Source organism: Amaranthus tricolor, chromosome 1 (genome assembly GCF_026212465.1).
Source record: "Amaranthus tricolor cultivar Red isolate AtriRed21 chromosome 1, ASM2621246v1, whole genome shotgun sequence".
Taxonomy (NCBI): Eukaryota; Viridiplantae; Streptophyta; class Magnoliopsida; order Caryophyllales; family Amaranthaceae; genus Amaranthus; species Amaranthus tricolor.
In genome coordinates this window covers 42,444,806-42,463,104 of record NC_080047.1, presented here as the reverse complement: position 1 = coordinate 42,463,104, position 18,299 = coordinate 42,444,806, and the positions used below count along the sequence as shown (strand labels likewise).

Genomic DNA, 18,299 nt, shown 5'->3' with positions numbered 1-18,299 from the left:
CAATATATCTGGTTAATAAAACTATATTTAATCGTTGGTAGTTACATTATAACTAACAAACAGATAAACTTACTTTGCAAAGAAGAATCCGCAAAACAGTGCGTAACGCTGTAGCAGGAGCGGCACTCTCGATACATAATTAACATTAATAATTGTACTTAAGATAAATAATGCGGAAGTGTAAAATGCCGAACTGCTAAAAATCAATTAAACTAAAACCGTTCAAAACATAATTTAAAAAAAAAATCTTACAACTGAGAAAATATAACATAATGTTTGCTTAAATACGATAAAAAAACATAAGTACAATATAGTCATCAAGTAAAATCAATGTAGCTAAGTCCTCGATAGAATAATTAAAGTTGCGGCCTGGATCGAAACCTGAGCTAAATTTTCCTGCAAAATACTGTCATTCATAATATGGATGACAGCCGATTAAATCGGTTAGCGATAAAGCTAAGTACAATCTCCTCAACAAGCTTATGATGCGATAGTTAAATCATGCTTACAAAATAATCATCAAGCACAATATAGAAGGTTATTACTCATTATTGACCTTTACTAAACCATTAAGTTACATTCTCAATACTTGCAGAAGTTCATTACTGCTACTAAATACTTGGTAACCTTAAAGCTTATTTAATCAAGTTCAATTAAGCCTCATAACTTTACCATCATAGCACATCACAAGATCACGACAATAATGACAACTGATATATGTAAGGGTCTGGTTAGGTGAGGACCGTAGTCCTAAATCCTAACTGTGGTGGGAGTCGTCACTCCTCTCAATACTGTTATGCTCGAGACTTCACAGGATGGTTTTTCTCGGACACCCTGTCTGACACCGCATTTTACGTGCCAGCTAACATGGACGCCGGGATTTTACATGCCGGTTCATGGTTCGACGTTACCTTACTATTAGAGTCATACAATCAATATCATGCAATATCAAACAAGACTCTAAACCGAAATAATCTACATTCTTATAAGTCAAACTTTCTCTATTTAAAATTTTGACAATTCTACCCTTTTAATAGAAACAAATTACTAGTATCTAATAAATTAATATTTATTAAATAATGAACTTTCGTAGCTACACTAAGATTTTCAAGGCTAAACTAAGTCATTATTATGTCATAGATAATTATAAAAGTTAAGGGTAATATTTCTAAGTATTTAATAACGTATTTTATCAAATAACCAAGTAAAATAGTAAAATGAATCTATCATAACTATGAAAAATAATTCGACAAGTTATTAAGGGTCCAAAATTTAAATGAAATGAGTTTTTAAGAAACAACGCTAAGCATTTCAACAAATTAGTTTGACTATTTTACCAATAAATTGATTAATAATTCTTTATAATTACTTGAGCCCAAAATAAAAAATTTATCAAAACACCAAGATGATTTGGAATCATTTTAATGAGATAAGTTTATTTAACTAATAAAATTCATGATTATTATTTTAATAATTAATATAATCATTTTAGCCATAAATCGATATATATATAAAAAATAGTTAAAGTCTATAGGGTCCACAACAATTTGCCCAGGGGTCATCATGAGATTCAACATGTTATAGTAGTATGCCAAAAAGTTACAAGTTAAGAAGAGCCCATTTAATATTTATTTCTTATTTAACTTTTTTTTTTCTTCAAATTTATTAATAAACCTTTAACTTATTTTAAACTAAAGTAATATATTATCTTAGCTATTTTCATACTTAAGTATTCAACATCTCTTCCTATTAGAACAATTATTTTTAACGAAAATTCAATTAAACGTTATTTTAATGAAGTAAAACTCAAGGAACATATCTAAAATGATATCCTAACTTTTAGCTTTTATAAAATACTTATCAAATACTCTTTTTAAAATTCCTAGTTTGCATAAATTTTATCTATTAAGATTTCATCACAAAAACATCACTAGATATTATTTTTAAGTGTTTTCTCAATGCAAAAGTTCATAAAGCTAACATACATGAAACTTAAAATAATATTTTACATAAAAAAATTCATATATATCTACATTATCATATTAATCAAGAATTTCCATATTTATAACTCTTTTTTTAGAGTGTCCCAAAAGTATTATTATTTTGACGAAAATATCACTAAACTGGATATGACTTTAATATAACCATGTAAAGTTTAAATGATTAAAATAAAAATCATGTTGATCATGCTTTTTATATTATCAAGTAACCATAAATAAATATCACATAACGAGAGACTTAAAAAAATATGTACCATTTTCCTCCAAAGGTGGTGCTAAACCATGTAAGAGAATAATAATAGGAAAATAAGAACTTAAAGAAATAAGCTCCAAAAGAGAATGTCTTAAAGGCTCCAAGCTTCAAAGAAGTAAATCTTCAATTACCTAAAAGAAAATGATATCCAAGCTCCAAAAGATAATACTTGACTTTTTAAAAGTTGATGATTATTGGCTTAAGAAGTGATAAGATCAAGCTCCATCTTCATTTGATTCTTCAACTAATAAAAAGGGTATAAAGTTAGTAAGATGTTAATGAAGTGAACATATAAGAAAGAATGGTAGAAAGATTTGATGATGGGGTTACAAGTGATCACATGGCTAAAGAGGGGTATTTATATTGGGTTTTGGGCAACTTTTTAGTTCATAAGATTGTATGAAAAAGAGTGTTAGGAGTATAGAAGAAGGTTAACTTGTGTAAGTGATTTAGAGTGTGTAAGTGAATGTGTAAGAGTTGGAGTGTGTAAGTGGATGTGTAAGAGTTTGGAGTGTAGAAGAAGGTTAACTTGTGTAAGAAAATGGTGATAGCTTGTGTAAGTGATGAACATTATGGATTGATGTAGAAAGGATTTTGGTTCATCAAATTTTTGTTCTAATTTATACTAGTGAAATATTTTAGATTAATGGGAAAGTATGATTAAGGTTTGATTATGAAAATATGATAATTTACTTAAAAAATTTTGGTTAAAACTATACTTAAAGTTAATAAGAAAAAAATATAGTTAATTTTTAGGTATAAAATAATTAAATTAAAGTTGTAAGGTTAAAATGATAAGTAGTAAAGTTAGTTTAAGGAAACAAAATTGAAATGTAACGTTTTAGTAAAACCGTAAATATAATATTAAAATTTTACTTTTCGTAGTATAAAATAATATTTTAGTGCTTATAAAGAAATTTAAGAATATAAATAAATAAATAAATAAATAAATAAGTATATATATATATATATATATATATATATATATATATATATATATATATATATATATATATATATATATATATATATATATATATATATATATATATTTAAGTTTAATATTTGGAAGAAATTACAAAACGGAATAAGGTTTAGGATTTAAAGGTGATTTGAATTAGATAACCAAAGGATTAGGAATTCGAAAAAAAAATTTTGGAATAATTAATCGGAAGATTAAGATTAAGAAATTTGAGCCTATTACAAACGCGCAAGCCACGACCTGCTGTTTCCACAAAACAGTAGCTTTTCCTTCCTTTCTCGCGAGCCGCAAGTTCTTTCACGATCCGTGAACACTACTTTTTGCTCAAAACATAAACTTTACAACTTGGGATATTCTCAAATTAATTTATTCAAATTAATTATTTAATTTAAATAATTATAATTTTCGATGACCATTATACGCTCCAAATGACAACAATCCTCCCCCGTTTAGAGTGTATAATCCTTTTCTTCTTTCGCAATCCATAATCTCCAACCCATTTCATGCATCAATGCCAATGTCCTTCCGGATTGAATTGACACCTAGTACCACACATCTTTACAATTGATCATATCCCTTAATGTCCTTCCGGATTGAATTAAGCAGATATATCCAACCAATTGAAGGAGTAGTACACACAAAATAATTCATTAAACTCAAATCTGTGACACGTTAAAGGCCATGTGTCCATATCTATTCATAAGTTCAATAAAATCATAAGTATGCCCCTTGATTTCGTTGAGGCGGCCAAACCCCGAACTTATATAGGTAGCTTCTCCTGATTACCATGCTTTCGTGAATAAAGCACTCAATCTAGAGACCTTTTGAACTGTAGAAGTTTGAGACCTCGAGGGACTACTCTACTACCTCGTTATTTAACATCACAAACAAAGAAATTAAAGGGTCTCAAAATTGCTTCCCAACATCTGATGAGCGATCAATCCACATTGAATTCAAGACTAGATGTTTCTTCTAGCGTTGAATTGGATTTCACTCATGGTGTTGAATATGGGCATAATAAACCAATTCCTTGAGCCGAAAACTCAAAGGAATTCCTACTCAATGGCTTAGTAAACTGATCCGCGATATTTAGTTTAGTATTAACATAGTCAATAGAAATGACCCTTCCCTTGATAAGATCATGCACAAGACTATGTCTTAGTGCAATATGCCTTGACTTACCATTGTATGTTTAACTATGCGCTCTGTTCAAAGCCGAATCACTATCATTATGGATAGCTATCGGTGAAATTGGCTTAACCAACAGAGGGATCTCATACATGAGATTTCTTAACCATTCTGCTTCCTTGCTAGCAGATGCTAAAGTAATAAACTCAGAACACATCATAGAATCAGCAACACATGTTTGTTTCTTAGAAGCCCATGAGATGGCACCTCCCCCAAACATAAACACCCATCCACTTGTAGAAGAATTATCCTCTTTATTGGATGCCCAAGTTGCATAAGAATATCCTTCCAAAACAGGAGGATCTCCACGATAAAACAAACCATAATCCTTTGTTTTAATCAAGTATCTAAGTACTCTTCTCACAGCTCTTCAATGGGTAGGACCAGGTTTTTGAGTGAACCTACTTAATTGACCCACTGCAAAAGCTATATCTGGCCTTGTACAGGTCATTGTATACATCAAGGATCCAATAATCTTTGAGTATTTCAACTTTGAGTATTTCAATTGAAAAATAGCTTCTCCTTTATAAAGTACTAGTTTCTTGCATGGATCCATGGGAGTGGAAACTAGAGATTTATCAAACATATTATACCGTTTGAGAATCTTCTCAATATAATGAGATTGGTTCAACATAAGACCTCTATTATGTCTTTTTATCTTAATGCCTAAAATAACGTTAGCCTCTCCCAAATCCTTCATAGAAAAGGATAATGACAAAAATTCCTTTGTCATTTCCACCTGCTCTATACTTGTACCAAATATGAGCATGTCATTAACATAAAGACAAATGATAACCCCATTTCCTTTATCCTCGAACTTGCTACAAACACATTTATCGGCCTCATTGACAACAAAACCAAAAGACAACACGATGTCATCAAACTTTTGATTCCACTGCTTTGGTGCTTGTTTAAGTCCATAGAGAGACTTAATCAATTTACACACCTTTTTATTTTGTCCTTTAACAACAAACCCTTGGGGTTGTTGGATATACACTTCTTCCTCTAAATCACCATAAAGGAATGTCGTTTTGACATCCATTTGATGAATCAAAAAATTGTGGATAGAAGCTAAGGCAATCAAGAGCCGAATAGTAGTAGTTCTAGCAACAGGTGCATAAGTATCGAAATAATCAATACCCTTCTTTTGTCTAAAGTCTTGCACCACTAATCTTGTTTTAAATCGAACCACGGACCCATCAGGTCTACGTTTAATTGTAAATATCCATTTACATCCAAGTGGAGTACAACTTGGAGGTAGGTTGGTTAAGACCCAAGTGTTATTCCCCATGATGGAATCCTAATGGTTTCTTCTTAAAAAGCCTTATCACGAGAAGATATTGCTTCTTCGTAAGTTGATGGATTGTCCTCCACATTTAAACAATAAGGTATGGATGTACACAGAGAATCTCTTATACCCTATACTAAGTGGACTTTAAAATCTAGACCAAAAGATTTGGCAATCCTTCCTCTCTTACTTCTCCTAAGAAAAATCTCTACATGTTCATCCTTTGATGGAACATTTTGAGATTCAAGTTGATCTTCATCAATTTCTTGAACATTGGTACTAACTTGTAGGTCTTTAGGCCTACCATAGGATAAAAATCGAGTTTCATAAAAAATAGCATCTCTAGACTCAATTATCGAATTAATCGATATGTACTCATTACATAGAACCTATAAGCATGACTATGATGTGCATAGCCAACAAAGATGCAATTGAAACCTCTTTCTCCGAGTTTCTTCCTTTTATTACCGGGCACTCTTATAATTGTCTTGCATCCCCAAACTCGAAGATAATTCAAGTTTGGTTTTCTCTTCTACCAAAGTTCATAAGGAATAGCCTTCTTCCCTCTAGTGGGAACCCGGTTAAGGATGTGACATGCAATCAACATCACTTCACCCCAAAATCCTTCACTCAATCCTAAGTAGGATAACATGGAGTTAACCATTTCTTGTAATGTTCGATTTTTCCTTTTGGCAACACCATTTGATTGTGGTGAATAACCTGCCGTAGTTTCATGGACAATTCCTATTTCTTGGAAATAACTAGGGTTATAACATTCCCCTCCTTTATCCGTTCTAAGTCGTTTGATCTTAGAATCCAATTGTACTTCAACTTCATTCTTAAAGATTTTAAACATGCTTAATGCCTCATCTTTAGAATGCAATAAAAACACATAACAAAATCTAGAATAATCATCAATAAAAGTGATCAAGTACCTTTTGTTATCTAAAGATGGAGTACTATGGAAATCACACAAGTCACTATGAATTAAATCAAGAATATTAGAAGTTCTTTCTACTTTCTTTAAAGGATTGCTAGTGATCTTATTTAACATGCAAGTACTACATTTTTGATTATCAAAGCCATACATAGGAATAAAATCTAATTTACCCATATATTTCATACTTTCATAATTTACATGACATAGTCTATTGTGCCATAATTCATACATATTTACATTATTGTCATAAACATGAAATAAACTATTATCTAAATATGTCTTAATAGAAAGCTTAAATAAATTACAATTCAAATAACATCTTCCTAAATACACCACCTCTACTAATTACACATCGATCAGATTCGAATACTAATTTATATCCCATACGATTCAAGGTCGGCCCCGACACTAAATTCCTTGCAATCTTAGGAGCAAACATCACTTCCTTCAAAGTAAGAAGGTTCCCCGAAGTGAAATGCAGTTCAACTGAACCTTTACCAAGAACTTGAATACTTGAATTATTTCCCATATAGAGAAACTCATCACCATCACACTTGTGAAAGGTCTTGAACCATCTCCTATCCATGCAAACGTGCCTAAAGGCACCCAAATCGATGTACCATGCATCATCCTACACACAACAAATATTATAATTTGTTCCATTTAATTTCAAATTAGAATTAAACTTAATTGCTTGTGAGGAAATACCTTCATTCACGGGATCTTGGCTATTAGAAGCCTCACCCTTGTTACCTTTCTTTATCTTGAAAAGAAAACAATCTTTCTTACGATGTCCCAGTTTTCTGCAAAACCAACACCCACCAATCGTAGGTTTCTTGGAAAAATTAGTAGATTTCCCTTTGAAAGAACTCGAGCCCCTTTTCTTATTCTTCACAAGTTTAAACTTGTTTGAATTTTCTCCTACCATGTTAATAGTAGAAATCGAGGATGGATCCTTCCCTTTCTCTTGCTCACGGATCCCAACTTCTATGAGAAGATGAGTGGCAAGTTGGGTAAGATCGATTTCCTCCTTTTTGTGCTTTAGGGTACTCCTAACATCTTTCCATGATGGTGGTAATTTATCAATAATACTAGAGACAGCAAAGAGTTCGTCCATATTTATGTCATGCCTCTTAAGATTATCATACAACCTTTGTAGCTTATGAAATTGTTCCATAATAGGGTGATTATCATCAAACTTAAAATTATTGAAATTACTTACAAGAAACTTTTTGCTTGATGCATCTTCGGCCATATACTTAGTTTCAAGTAAGGACCACATTTCTTGAGCGGATTCAGCATTTTGGTAAACATCGAAGAGAGTATCACTCATACCATTAAGGATGTGCCCCCTACAGATAAAGTCGTCATCATCCCATTTACTTCTAGCACCAATGTCCTCCGGAGTCTCATCTTCCTTTTCACTAGGCCTTGGTGTACTAATCACATAAGCAACTTTTGAAGTAGTTAAGAGAAAAAGCATTTTCTTTTGCCATCTCCTAAACTCATTGCCTACAAACTTGTCATATCTTAATTCAAAGAAACTGATGTTTTAGATTGTTGTAAAATTTTACTTTATTTATTAAATAAACAATAAAATAAAGTTACAAGTTTGTAGAAGAAAACAAATTACGTATGACAATCAAGAACCATGCTTATGTACATCACCGAGAACTCCGAGAAACCGATCTTCAATCCCGAACAAAGTGACAAGAAGATTTTGTTTGAACTTGATATTAATTCTAGGCGAGATACTTTTTCCTAAAACATCATTTCCTCCCTACTACGGTGCTTGGGAATAAACGGAAAATATGTTATGAGATACAAAGAATTACACTACATTCGTTGCACACGGAATCTAGAATGATGTAAGAAAAACTTAAATGGAAGAAGATACGGAAAAATTACAATTGAGGATTGCAAGCTCTGTATGTAAAGTGCTCGAGAAGAAAAGAAATCAGAAATTGCCTCTCCAAAAATAACCACACAAGCTTTCAATATTTATAGAATAGCTTAAGCAACATGTTACTCCATGAAATACAAAATTGATTCACGAACTAATGTCGTCTTTGAACCAAACCTTTCCAATATATCTGGTTAATAAAACTATATTTAACCGTTGGTAGTTACATTATAACCTACAAACAGATAAACTAACTTTGCAAAGAAGAATCTGCAAAACAGTGCGTAACGCGCGGGCCGCGAGCCGCAACATGCTGTTTCCACAAAACAGTAGCTTTTCCTTCCTTTCTCGCGAGCCGCGAGTTGTTTCACGATCCGTGAACACTACTTTTTGCTCAAAACATAAACTTTGCAACCTTTGGATATTCTCAAATTAATTTATTCAAATTAATTATTAATTTAATTAATTATAATTTTCGATGACCATTATACGCTCTAAATATCAACAATATCAAATAGCAAAACCAATGTTGTTTTTCCTTCCAAGTTATACGAACAAAAAGCATGACCTTAGATGAATAAAAAACGAATGGAGGTGGAAGAATAAGTCACATGTATCTTCTATAAAAATTGAATAAAAAGAGTGGACGGCAAGAGAGTCAATGAAAGATGAGCTTTACAATAGGAAAAATTTCATACAAATAGGTTTCAAAAGTGGACTCTAAACCTTATATAAAAAAGTGTTATAACTGAGATAAAACTGAATTCTTGATGTTATGTTTGAACGTTTGACTGCAAAACGGGCCGTTAAAGGACCAACTCAATTACAAACGTTTAAGCTTATAGTTGATGACTCCGAATATGTACATATAATTAAATACGCCCATCACACGATAGTCATTTGAAATACAAGTATGAATGCAACACGAATCATCTTTACATCTGACGCGAAATATTCTACTTTAAAGAAAGGGCAGATGAGAACCAGATGTATTATATATACTTTAACAAGTACAAGGTTCATTGCATCATTTAGCAGAATAAGGTTACCGACTATTAACCAAATCATCACCAGGATACTACGACAATGATGATTGATCAATCATTAGATATGATTTGATAATGATTGTCTAGGGAAGAACGAGCTAGTAACATGCAATAGATGCTGGTAGATAACAACTACCTATAGGAAAATTGTTAAAATAAGGAGCATAATCTAAATAATCATAATAAATTTGTTTTCATTATTGATGATAAATTTAACTAACATAACTCTACTCCGGCCAAGAGACTAAACAAATAAGCAAAAATAAACTTAAACTACACATGCAAAGTGTAGTTTTATTAAACATAATTCATATGAAGCAAATAACTTTTTAATTGACGTTTAGATTGCTTATTGACATTTTAGCTGTATTTGACAGTTAAAAAATATTTTGTAAATGACTTTAAAGCCAAAACTCAAAAACTATCATGTGGCTATTTCATTGATTTTTGGCTTTTGATCTACTCTTTCTTTCATAAAAGACCAACAATTAACAATCAACAATCAATAACCAACTGTTACAAAAATATTAAAAAACTTTGTATTACTCGAATTTCTACGCTAGTAAACCAATAAAGTTCCTATTTATTTAGTTCATATCTTTTATTTGGAAAGAAGGAAGCTAAGTGCAATAAATACAAAATTGCATGCTAATAAAAAAAAACATTTACAATTATACCGAAAAAAAATTAGAATATTTAAAAATATTGTTTGTATAAATTTTTAAGTCAATGTTTGTGGCATAGAGTAGTAATTATACAAAACAAACTTATTTGTTAGCCGAATAATTATGAATCAAACTTAAACTAAGTGTAAGGTAAAGTCAAATAAGGACTCAAGAGTATAAATTAACTCCTAAATTTAATCAAATTAAAATGAATTTTTAATGTCAATTTGAATTAAACTCATTATTTTTGAACGTTGAGACCATATAATTCTAAAATCTTTATCAATATTTCTCTCAAAGCTTTAGTGTGCAAAAAACTAAATTGTGGAGAATTGTGGGTTGACGGCATATTGGTTGAGAACTCTTACTTGTACAGTTGCACTCTTGTAATAGGTTTAATTCTTCTCATTTACGAGAGGATCGATTGTTCTTCCTCTTTGATTTTAAAGATTTATTCTTAGCCTGAATTTAATAAAAAAAACACTAGCTCTATATTTTTTGAAAAATATAATTCTGAAGTCCATATAAATATAACTTGAAAAAATATAAAATCAAGATATCGATCGATACTTTCAATTCAGATTATAAGTATCAAAATGATTTTTGTCAACTAAAATGATTTTTTTTGGGCATAGACAGTAAGCTAAGGAAAGAACAGAGAACAACGAAAATAAAACTAAAATCTTACATGGCAAAGTAAATACTTGCCCAAAATGAAACAATACTAATTTTTGTAAATCAAAATAAATTTTTTTTATGTATTTCTAATCATTTTCTATCACTTTTAATTGAAAAATGGGTAGACAACTACATTAATTAGATGCATTTTCTTGTCGATAGTCATTAAAGATAAAATTTGGGCATTCAAAACCAATTCTCAGCAAAATGACACAATTTATGATAATCTTATCTTGTTTACTTCATTTATTTTGTAGCAAAAGGTTGTTATTGCAACCTCTCATCCTTATCAAATATGAGTAGGCATATTTGGTTCTTTTTGGCCCATGTTTTGGATCTTCTTAAGAGTTGGATTAATAATAAATTAACAATGCTACTTATTAAATGAACTTTTATATTCTCAACAATAAAATATTATTCCCACATATTTTATCTTTTTAAAATTAAAATATCTCACACGTACATGAAAATTCACTATGTAGCAAAACTTTAAGGGCCATGTTACCGAGTATTAAGACTTAATTAAAAAAATTAATCAAGTTTAGTGGTATTAAAGGAAACGACTTAAGTATGCTCTTGGAATTGATTGAGAGAGAATAATTATGACACAAACCAATGTGCAATCATTGGGCGATGAAAACTTGGTGACGACGATGGTCACAATCGTCATAGGACAAGTGTAGAAACATTAGAGAAAACATTGGGGACCATGAGATATCCAAGCTCTTCTTACTTCCTATTCAGCTTATGTGTCCCATTTTCTTTTATGCTCAAGTCACTTTAATTGTCTCATTTCTATTTTTGGTATTGATTTTTGACTTTTATGCCCTTAGTAACTTTATCCTATTTTCAATTATACCCCCATTACTCATACTAATTTTCCTCCCTTACATTAAAAAACTTATAATACCACTCTCTTTCCTACCCTTAAGGTCCCACTTTTGACTCTTCTTAAAATTCATGAAAAGTCAAATGGGACTCCTAAGGTGAATAGGAGGGAGTATTAAATTTGCATATCCCAAGACGTTTATTAGTAAGCCAAAAGTCATATTTGTTAACTACCTTTCTTCTCTAATCAATATTTCCATTGTAATTACTATCAAGAGTAATGGTTTGTTCCTTTATAAACAATATTTAAGAATAACTCTAGCTAGGATGATGGATGCAGCTTAAATTTGGTAAATTACCTTAAAATCTTTGTGTTATTGTTATTTATGTTTGGTTATTGTCATTCATCGTTTATTTGCATATTCTTAGTTTACTTTATTGATTGTACCATCTTTAAATGTTTATATGAAAAATATATTAATATGGATTTCTTGTTTTCGCATCGTCTCACCAAAAGACAATTTTTTTTTTTTTTTTTTAAGAAAAGTAGGTGTTTGAGGAATTAGTTGTTGACCATAAACGACAAGGGGGAAAGAGGTGATGCTTTCATGATGCTAGATACGTTGTAAATGCAAAGCCCATTTGTGATTTGCCCCACTTGAAAGGCCAGCCAACACTCACTAGTAGCACTTGCAAATGAGCTTGGCCTAATTGCTAACTAGTGGCATTCGATGAGATCAAATAAACAATTATTAATAGGAATATTTTTAATACAAATTAATGAAAAAACATATAAAACTCTAGCTAATATAAATATTGTTGTTTTTAAATTGAAAAAAAATACAGTATTTACTTAAAAAGTAGGAGAGAGTAGAGAATAGATATCGACATAATTTTCTCAAATATCAACTTTCTAATTAGTTCATAGTTCCCTTGTGTTCTAATCATATGTCCTATTTATTTTTGCACCTCGATCGATTCTTTATTTTGCCCTTAAATATCTTTAATTGTGTGTGGTTAAAAATTATAAACTAATATTAATAAAATTTACATTGAGGCGAATTAATAAGATCACACTTGATTATATTTTAACTTACATATTGTGAATATAATACAAACTAAAAATGATCGGTAAATAGTAAAAAAATAAATAGAAAGTTTGATAAGAATATGATCGAATATAACCTAACATATCATTCTTGTTTCAAATACACAATCTAGATTACCATTATAAAGTATAGATTTTGAAAGACTTCCTTTGTGATTTTGTCAAATTTAATTTAAGTATTGCAAAGTAAATCTTCTTCAAAAGGAATCCTTATTTGTATTGAATTATTTATATCTAAATTTATAAATAACTAAAATAATTAATATTTGTATTGATTTGACTGAAGATCCAATCAGGTATCTTGTTAAATTAGGCTGGACTTATTGTGAATGTCAGCATATTAATGGGGGACACAAGTGCACACACTTCATAAGCCAAGGAGATATATACCATCCCAAAACCATATGGCAATGGGAAGAAGGTCTCTAATAGCTTATAAAGCGTGCACACCATTTTCAATTTATCGATGTGGGATAACTCATCCCAACACCCCCCTCACATGCGAACCCCCGTCAAGTTCGCATGTGGGAGTAATCAATTAGGGTAGAAATGCCATTCTTTTCGAACCTACCATTTTTTTAAATTGTTGATCGAACCATCGGCTCTGATACCAAGTTAAATTAGGCTGGACTTATTGTGAATGTCAGCATATTAACGGGGGACATAAGTGCACACACTTCATAAGCCAAGGAGATATATACCATCCCAAAACCATATGGCAATGGAAAGAAGGTCTCTAATAGCTTATAAAGCGTGCACACCATTTTCAATTTATCGATGTGGGATAACTCATCCCAACATATCTCTATCCCAAAAATCACAAACAAACAAAAAAATCAACTAAAAAGCTATTTGCTAAATATATTCAATGCCCAATATTAATTTTATGGATAAAATAGTATGTAATATTTTTTAAAATCAACGGTATAAAAGTATTTAGAATTATTTGTTAGAAACAATTTAAGATATTAAAACTTAAATAATTATTTTATAAAATGTGCCCAAATTAAAAAGGACAAAACCACTAAAACAAACGAATTATTAATTTCAACTTTTAATAACTTTTAAATAAATAATATTCAGCCCATCTTGTATGACACCGTCTCAAGGTGAGACGTCCTCAAAACAAAAAGCCTATAAATTAAATATTTCTGTTATTGGGCTATTTAACCAAAATATGAGACATGTCTTACGGTGATTGCAAGACCTTTATGAATACCATTTAGAATTTGTTATTTTAATTTATTGTTTTTAATTTTATTTTTTTATTATTATTTTTTTATATTAATTTATATTAAACCACGATAATTGATTAGAAATTTTTAATAATTATACGTTTCAAAATAAACGCGCCCACTAGGATACAAGAGTAGAATTATTAAAAAAAAAAAAAAAAAAAAAAAAAATACAAGAGTAGAATAACCGAATAAAAAGCGAAAATTCCATGCAACCGAATTACGGAATAATAGGATTAGGAGGTATAAAAACAAAGGGATCAAAACCCTAAAAAGCCTCATACAAGGAAGCTTCCTAGAAGGTACAAACTTCCATTAATGGTATTTGCCTTCATAATCTCCATCTTCCCTTCACTTTCCCTTCATCTTCCTCATTCATAATCAATACTTTCTCTCAATTTCTCTTTTTCGCTCTCCTTCCAAGAACAATAATCACCATGAAACTTCTCAAATCAATCAACCCCAAAAAAATCATCTCCTTCAAAAAACCCAAATCATCACCCACCATAACCAAATCCGAACCGCCTTCATTCAAATCCTGCTGCTCCTCTTCTTCGTCTTCCTCCGAATCATCCACTCACAACAAATCGGGTCCGGCCCTGACTCGAACCCGGTCTGAGGAGATCTGCATCAATCTCAAATCCGACCGGCCATGGATAGAAGAAACCTTCAAAATGATGGACCTAGACGGAGACGGTAAAATCACACGAGTCGAACTTCACTCGATTTTTAACCGCGTTAGAGTAAACGCGCCGTCATTAACGGAAGATGAAGTAGCGGAGATGATTAAAGATATCGATATCGACGGTGACGGTTGTATTAGTTTTCAAGAACTAGAAGCCGTTGGATCTGTTTTTGATCCGACGTCTGCAAATGAAGAAGATCTTAAAGGTGCGTTTGATTTCTTTGATGGTGATCACGATGGAAAGATTTCGGCAGAGGAGCTTTTTCAAGGGTTTATGGCGTTGGGAGATGAACGGTGCACGTTAGAAGATTGTCGGCGTATGATAGAAGATGTGGATAAAAATAAAGATGGATTTGTTTGTTTCGAGGATTTTTGTCGTATGATGTGTTCATCATCTACTCATAGGTGATTTTTTAATTGGGGCTGAAAATTGATTGGATCAATATAATTTTTGTAAGGTTACAAATATTATCCTACGTATCAGGAATGAAATGAAATGAAGTTTTCAGCTTTTAATCTTATGTGTTTTGATTCTGTTACGTGGATTTACTAATTTAATTAAAAGCTTATTTATTAGCAAAATTTAATTTTTAAAATTTCACTTTTGCTGGTAAAAAGTTGCTATACTTTTAACACATTAATTATTCCAATTTCAATGAATGATCTTATGTTTGTTCTAATATTTACTTGGTTTTTATATGGTTGTACGTACTCATATTGTTAATTTTCGGCTATATAATGTACCATACAAAGTTAATATCCACTTTTAAGTTTTTCTAAATAATCAGATTTTTAAAGTATATATATTAATGACAATATATATTTATGTGAGATTTTATTAGATTCGTTTTAATACAAAGTTTTTTAATATATATAATATTTGCAATTATTTATGATTTGTATTTAGAGATATTGAAGTTCAACATTTGCTTTGACGTGCAAGAAAAAAAGCAGACAAACAAAAAGAAACAAAAAGAGTAGTTTTAATAACAATTTTTCTAACCTATATACCACGTGGTGTATAGGTTTCAAAAAGTACCTAACAAAATTTTTTTTTTTCAAAAAAGTACCTAATAAATTTTTTTTTTCAAAACTTTCCTTAAAAAATTTTCTTTTCAAAAGAGTATCAAGTAACGACTGGGGTTAAATTTTACGTTTTCTTTTTTACCCATCTTTAAAAAGATTACCTAATAAAATTTTTCTTTTTAAAAAAGTACCTAATAAAATTTTTCTTTTCAAAAGAGTACCTAATAAAGCCTTCTTGTAATGGCTAAGTCTTCCACAGTTTCCACACTTGCTTTGCTTGAAGTCCCTTTCAACAAAATTCTTGTTCTTCTTCTTTCCATCTCTACCCTCATTAAACTCGGGCTTTCACTTGTTTTTTGTAGGTCTTCCTGGCATATTATTAAAAGGTGGAGGAAAATGCTTATCCAATTGAGAAGTTGGCCAATACCTGTGACCAGGCATTCCATGGAATGTTGGAGCATAGGTTTTTGTATGTTGGCAATAACAATGTTCTAAGAGTTATATATGATGTTGTGTTTGTATTGGATAATTATGTTGTGTTCTTGGTACTCTTTTTGAAAAGAAAAATTTTATTAGATACTTTTTAAAGATGGACAAAAGAGATAACGAAAAACTTAACCCCAACCGTTACTTGGTACTCTTTTGAAAAGAAAATTTTTTATTAGGTATGTTTTGGAAAAAAAAATTTATTAGGTACTTTTTTGAATTTTATTAGGTACTTTTTGACATTTTTCCCTATAAAATATTCTCGTAAAGATTATTGTATTTAACTAATTTTAAAAGATATTTTCTGTTAAATTCAAGATAATTACCAAAGTTATCATCTAAACTTATTATCTACTCCAATACATTTAGTGAATAATAAAAAAAAAATGAATTGGGATTAATATAACACATAACATATCTTAATTACTCTCTCCAATTAAGCGCAAATATCTTGTTCTTTTTAGGTTAGTTTGATATAGTTATTATATTTCTATTTTAAGTAATGATTTTGACACATGTGGATGCTTTTTTGTTATAGTCTCTTCTATAATTTGTACATGTAAATATCTTTTTGTTGTAGTCTCAGTTAGGGTGTTCAAAAATATCCGGTTTGAAAAACCCGATCCGTAATACCTGGTATCCGATTTTTAAAACCGGGTAAATTACCCGGTTTACCAAATTCGGATAATTCGGGTCGGGTACCCGGTTTTAAAACCGGGTATTCGGGTCGGATATGGATCGCGAATTTTGGGAAACCGGGTACCCGGTATCCGGTTTGTATATTCTTTTTTTAAAAAAAAAAAAAATCAAAACCCTAAATCTACTTTGGGCCTTTGGAAATCCCGTCTTCATTCTTGCTGGCCGTCATTTGCTTCTTCTTCATTGCTGCAATCATCTTCTTCTTGAAACAGACTCCCATCTTCTTCAATCTTACTGCCGTCATCTTGCTTATTCTTCACCATTCACGTTGAGACGTCGACAAGAATCCAGACCACTACCATTCTTCTTCTTCACCGTTTTTAATTGGGTAAGTTTCTTTCAGTTCATCACCGTTCTTCTTCTTCTCAAGATCTTCTTCAGATTTGATGCTTTATTTTCCTTGTTGCACATCGTCATCAACAGGTAAGCATCAAAGAACAATTTATTTTAGGGTTGTAGAACTTTTTGTATTCTGCCTTTCATCTCTGTCTTATTCCCTATTTTTTGATTTTCATTTCAGTTTTTATTTTCTCAATTCCATTATTTCTTTAATGGTGACATAATTGCATTTTACATTAACCGTTATCTGAATGAGGATTGAAGTCATCTGCAAGTTCTCTCTCCGATCTTGCTATTATCATCTGTCAGTATAGGTTTTTATTTTAGTAAATATTTTAAATAAAATTGGCGAGTTTGGCTAAGTTTGATGTTGGATTTTGGCTACAATTGGAGGTTTTATGCATGCTTAATTCGATTAAGTTGGCTAAAAGTTAGAATTTAGATTTTGCATATATTTAATTGTAAAGACAGTAGTGCACTTTTTTTTTTCTTTTTACCAATTCTTATTTTTCTTATAGAATTTGATGAATTTGATGGATTGTTGGTGTAGGTCTTATAAATTGATTTCCCATGAGCAAATAGCTGCCTGCTGTATAATCAGAAATTGGGAACAAAATTTTCAGTAATATTACCAATTCTTGTGTTGTCTTTGTATTTTCTAGCTCACAGCTTGGTGCTTTTTGGGTTGTATCATTTGTGTATAAAATCATTGATAGGGAAGTTATGAAGCTCTTACTCTCTTAGGGCTCACCCAAACAAAATGTGGAAGCGATATTATTGTTTTGACCCGTATAAATGGCCTGTTGAATGGTTGTTCAATGCCTGGATTAGCTTTTAGTTAAGTCCTATTGATCTTAGTTTTTTAATAGTTAGATTTTAGATTTGTAACTTTATGAGTTTATGGAATTATGGTTGTATTTCATTTAAGTAATGGTTGTATTTTAATAGTT

The 18,299-nt window shown here is 30.8% G+C and overlaps 1 protein-coding gene across 1 annotated transcript; it reads left to right on the top strand.

Annotated features, from left to right (window-relative positions):
• The first annotated feature begins 14,306 nt into the window (after positions 1-14,306).
• On the top strand, positions 14,307-15,452 carry LOC130826636 (probable calcium-binding protein CML36). Its single transcript, XM_057692210.1, has one exon. It carries the CDS (start codon positions 14,552-14,554, stop codon positions 15,206-15,208), a length of 657 nt encoding a protein of 218 aa, XP_057548193.1. The 5' UTR covers positions 14,307-14,551; the 3' UTR covers positions 15,209-15,452.
• Positions 15,453-18,299: the final 2,847 nt, after the last annotated feature.

Coding starts and splice junctions, on each gene's coding strand:
- LOC130826636 (XM_057692210.1), top strand. CDS start 14,552: ATGAAACTTCTCAAATCAATCAACCCCAAAAAAATCATCTCCTTCAAA.